At 33.4% G+C, this 4,097-nt stretch overlaps 1 protein-coding gene across 2 annotated transcripts in view; it reads left to right on the top strand.

The window, feature by feature from the left end:
- The first annotated feature begins 1,990 nt into the window (after positions 1-1,990).
- The window catches only part of aifm1 (apoptosis inducing factor mitochondrion associated 1), an 11,626-nt gene continuing 9,519 nt past the window's right edge, over positions 1,991-4,097 (top strand). Inside the window, exon 1 of one of the 2 annotated variants that reach the window (XM_024266142.2) lies at positions 1,991-2,525. In XM_024266142.2, the coding sequence (XP_024121910.1) occupies positions 2,438-2,525 (88 nt within the window). In that variant the 5' untranslated portion in view covers positions 1,991-2,437. The remainder of the gene's footprint in view (positions 2,526-4,097) is intronic. The other variant, XM_024266143.2, reaches the window with a different exon arrangement.

Below are 4,097 nucleotides of genomic sequence, written 5' to 3'. Positions count from 1 at the left end.
CTCTTTCACTCTTTTTTTGTTTATTCTAAGTTTATTAAAGGGGCAGAACAATGTTTTCTTCTGTTCAGATATTGGAACTTGTATAAGATCGTTTGTTTTTGTCGTTTTATGGAAACAGAAATTTCTAAAAGTACTTTTTCACCATTTCTATGCTTAAACTGCCTCTATTCTATTATTATTTTGTTATTAAGTAAAACAAAATCATATTTTTTGTACTTCTGCTTTGATGTGGAGTTCTGGCCGTTGAAAGTTTCCTTGTTAGCAGGTTTAGATCAACGGTCCTCAGAGATATTAACTGTTGTGTAACGCCTCTCACCACAAACAGCTTACCCAACTCCCAAGTCTGTTAGGATTACAGACAAAAAGTCAATTGTTCAGGACCATTTCATCAATAAACTTTGGTCCTCTTAGAAAAACATTTGAGGATTAATTATGTTGCATAAAAGATTTGCTGTTTTTGAGTTTAAATATTGTACGGTCTTGTATGTTTTACACTTGCTTTCTTCTTGCGTTGTTTGGAAGATTTTCTGGGATCTAGTTTTGTTGTTTGGTTTGGAAAACTGGGAAACAGATCAAATGATCAGAAATCTGTGGTGCAGAGGTAGAGCGGTCAACCTTTAATTGGAAGATCACAGGTTTGGTTCCCGTCTCTCCTGCCCATGTGTCGCCATTAACTGTTTTTCAAACCACAATGGCATTAAAGTATCTTGTTTGCTTTCCCTCTACTTCTCATTCATAATTATGTTTAGCAATTAAATGATGTTGTGACCTTAAAAAGACTCCTATTCTTAATATTGCTTGCTTATTGTGTATTATAGTACACATTGTATTGTTACAATAAGAAAATACACGCAAAAAAGTAAAAAAGGAAATTATAATCTGACTTAAAAACTCACTCTCTTCAACAGGTACAGTTTATGTCGCAAATCCTGTTTCCAGAAGTAACTACTGCTGAATGTAAGTTTAGAAATAGCACACTGTTTATTTAGTTTTATTTTCAGACGTACTTTTCCATTACTGATTATGTTAAAGGTTACAGCTTTTAATAAAAATGTGGGGTTTTCTTTACATTGATTGGTATGGTTGTATTTTTCTCTTTATAACATCCGAACGGCACCGTCGTTATCAATCTGCTTGTTCACTTTAACTATTGGATTGGAATTTGTTTTTTTCCAGCAATCAAACAAACAATGAAAACAAATTAGGAAAATATACATCTATGCATCCCAATATCTAACTTATGATTAAATATTCATTATTTGATTGAAAAAAAAATAGTAAAAGAGATAAAGTCACTACATTTACTCCTAATCACAAATCTTATACATTCAACACACGACACAAATACATTACATGTGAAGTTTGTCCAAAACAATGAATTGATTTGCTTGAAAAGGAGTAGGTGGAAGTGAACTTATATAATCCCTCCGCTTTTATGCTTCATTTAACTCTATTCCTTATTTTTAAAACATATATAACATACAAGTTACTTCAAATCAGATGCATTACATATTTCTAGAAGTTATTATGCATATCACAGGTCTGTGGCTGTGGATATAGAAGTTATTTTATTTATTTATTTATTTACATATAATTCAAAGTAATGTGCAATGCTCATTTGACAATTCAATTTGTAGTTTAACCATGCAGTTTGAGTATGTATTTTGCAATTTGCAATTCAATATGCATCAAAAACCTTTGACAATATACAATTAAATTCATTTTTACTTAATATTGTTATTTGATATTGTAGTTTCTAAATTATCATGTTGAATTTTAGAATTGAATTCTAAATTACAAAATGTGTTTTCACATTCAAAGTCTGAATTGTATATTGAATTGTCAATCAAGAATTGCACATTGTTTTAAATTTTCACTCAAAAAAACTTCCTAATGTAGAATCACATGGCTGCGGTTGCTAATATGCATCAGTAGGTGGCAGCATCATTCACAACATTGCTTTAAAGCTTCTTTATATTTGGCTTCATGTAAAGAAGAAGAGCTGCAGTTTCCAGAGAGCGTCTAACAGGAGAGATGATACCACTTTCACGACATTATTAAATGACAGGTTTATTCTGTGTTCAGCAAATTTTATGAGTTAGCCTTTTAATTATAGCATTAAAATTAATAAACTGTCGTGAAAACCTGATTATAGGAAAAGCGCTACTAAAATCACACTTTTATTTACTCTTCTCGAGTGCGACGCCATATTTTTTTCGCGTTTAAATTTCCTGGAGCCGTGACTCATCTTGACCCTGAAAGAGTCTCTACATTTACCCAGCTTCCCCCTGGAACGTTTGACCTGTCCCTGGCCTTGGTGTGCAGTGCAGAGCTGCTAGGTGTCCGCGCTCGCCGGCTGTGGGATTAACCGTTACTGGCTTCGTGACCGACTGCCCGGCTGGTGAAGTGGGATCCGGAACAGGAGAGCTGAGCCACGATGCTGAAATGTAGGACAGTATGGAGAAAGCTCGCGCCTCTGGCTAAATGCTCGTCCACTCTGTGCCGGCAGAATGTGAGAAGAACAGGTCAGTAAAGTTAACCAGGTTCAGTTCTGTTTACTAGGGAGCTGGAACTCGTAAACAGCCTTTAATTTGGGTTGGATATTACAGTTTGCGTATGTAATTATTTTTTTAAAAGTAGTTTTATCACTTAAACTTCACCGACCTTTGTTCATTAACAAGCTAACGAGCTAATCATTGAATGTTGACGTTGCTTAACAGACATTTGGCTAACCTGCACACTTGAAGAATATTTTTGATTTAGAAGAAGACGGTCTGGGAGCATGCGCAGTTTGACATTCCCTCAGTGTGAACTTCTTTACACCTGACAGGTGTTGCAGTTTTATTTTTTAACCATGTATTGTTATTAGAGAAAAGGCTCGTTCTATCTCCTTAATGCATGTTGGCATACTCATGTCAAGTCTCTCTATTCAAACCTGTGATCTTTTCAATGGTATTTTATTTTACTTATTTTTACTTCTATATTTAAATGGAGAAATAAGTAAACAAACACACGCTGGTACATAATTTGGTGCATAACTGAACTGACTTCAACCCACTAGTTTGATGATTTATTTTTGAAACAACTCCCAAAGCTACAATTATTCTCCTCCGTGTTACTATATTTGAAATAACTCAGACATTCTACACAAAACAGGAGTATTTTTCTCAAAAATTGCTCTGGAAAAAACATTTTTCCTGAAATGCAGCTGAGAAATCCATCAGGTTGTATGATGTCATACAATGACTTTCATTCATGGTTGGTCACAGGAGCCAGGAGGAGTGGTGTTAAAATTTAATAATAGCTGTTCAATATTTAATATTCCATATTCTCTTCCCCATAATTAACCACATTATGGTGTGGAAAATATATTTGTCTTCACCTGGCAGTAGTAACAAGAACATCCATTCACAAATCCAATACTAGATTCCCACACAGCCCCGTGTTACCTCTTATTGGAATAAGTTTGGTGTTTTTAATTCAGAAGTATAAAGTTGTCCCACAAATACTTTTTCTCCAACATAATTAAAGAAATATCTTTCAAAGTTATTCAGAACTTTTACCCTCTGTAATTCTTGCCCCCCAAAATTGAATAAAGATCTGGACATAAACTGATCATTTTGCTTTTCCTCTGCAGACCAGCGCCTCATCTTTTTTGGTTATTGCACGTTCACAGACTTTTTAGAAAATTTGGATTTGTTTTGTAAACAGCTGAAGATTATAATTGTAAATTACTGTGAAGATTATAAATAGTCCTATGAACATTTTCTTTTGGGGCATTTTATTTAGAGAAAATTTGCATGGTTAATTTACTCATAATTAGGACTAATTTTTACATACACAAATGTAAATATGCAAATAAAAACTTTTTTTTTGTCAAAAAGATAAAACTATATGTAAGAAGTATTAAATCCTACACTAAATGTAGAGTTGTTAAAACAGTTGAAGCTAGATCTCATTTGAAACTTTTCAAAATATGTTTTTATGTTTTATTTTTTTAAGTATTATTGCTTGTTCTTTCTTTGTCATTGGTCTGTTGTTGATTCTCCTCAAATGAATGGAGTGTAATGTTTTGTGCATGTTCTGCATGTGCAATA

The sequence above is a fragment of the Oryzias melastigma genome, linkage group LG14 (genome assembly GCF_002922805.2).
Source record: "Oryzias melastigma strain HK-1 linkage group LG14, ASM292280v2, whole genome shotgun sequence".
NCBI classification, from domain to species: Eukaryota; Metazoa; Chordata; class Actinopteri; order Beloniformes; family Adrianichthyidae; genus Oryzias; species Oryzias melastigma.
Note: the sequence above shows the minus strand (reverse complement) of the source record. Positions and strands in the feature narration are given on the sequence as shown.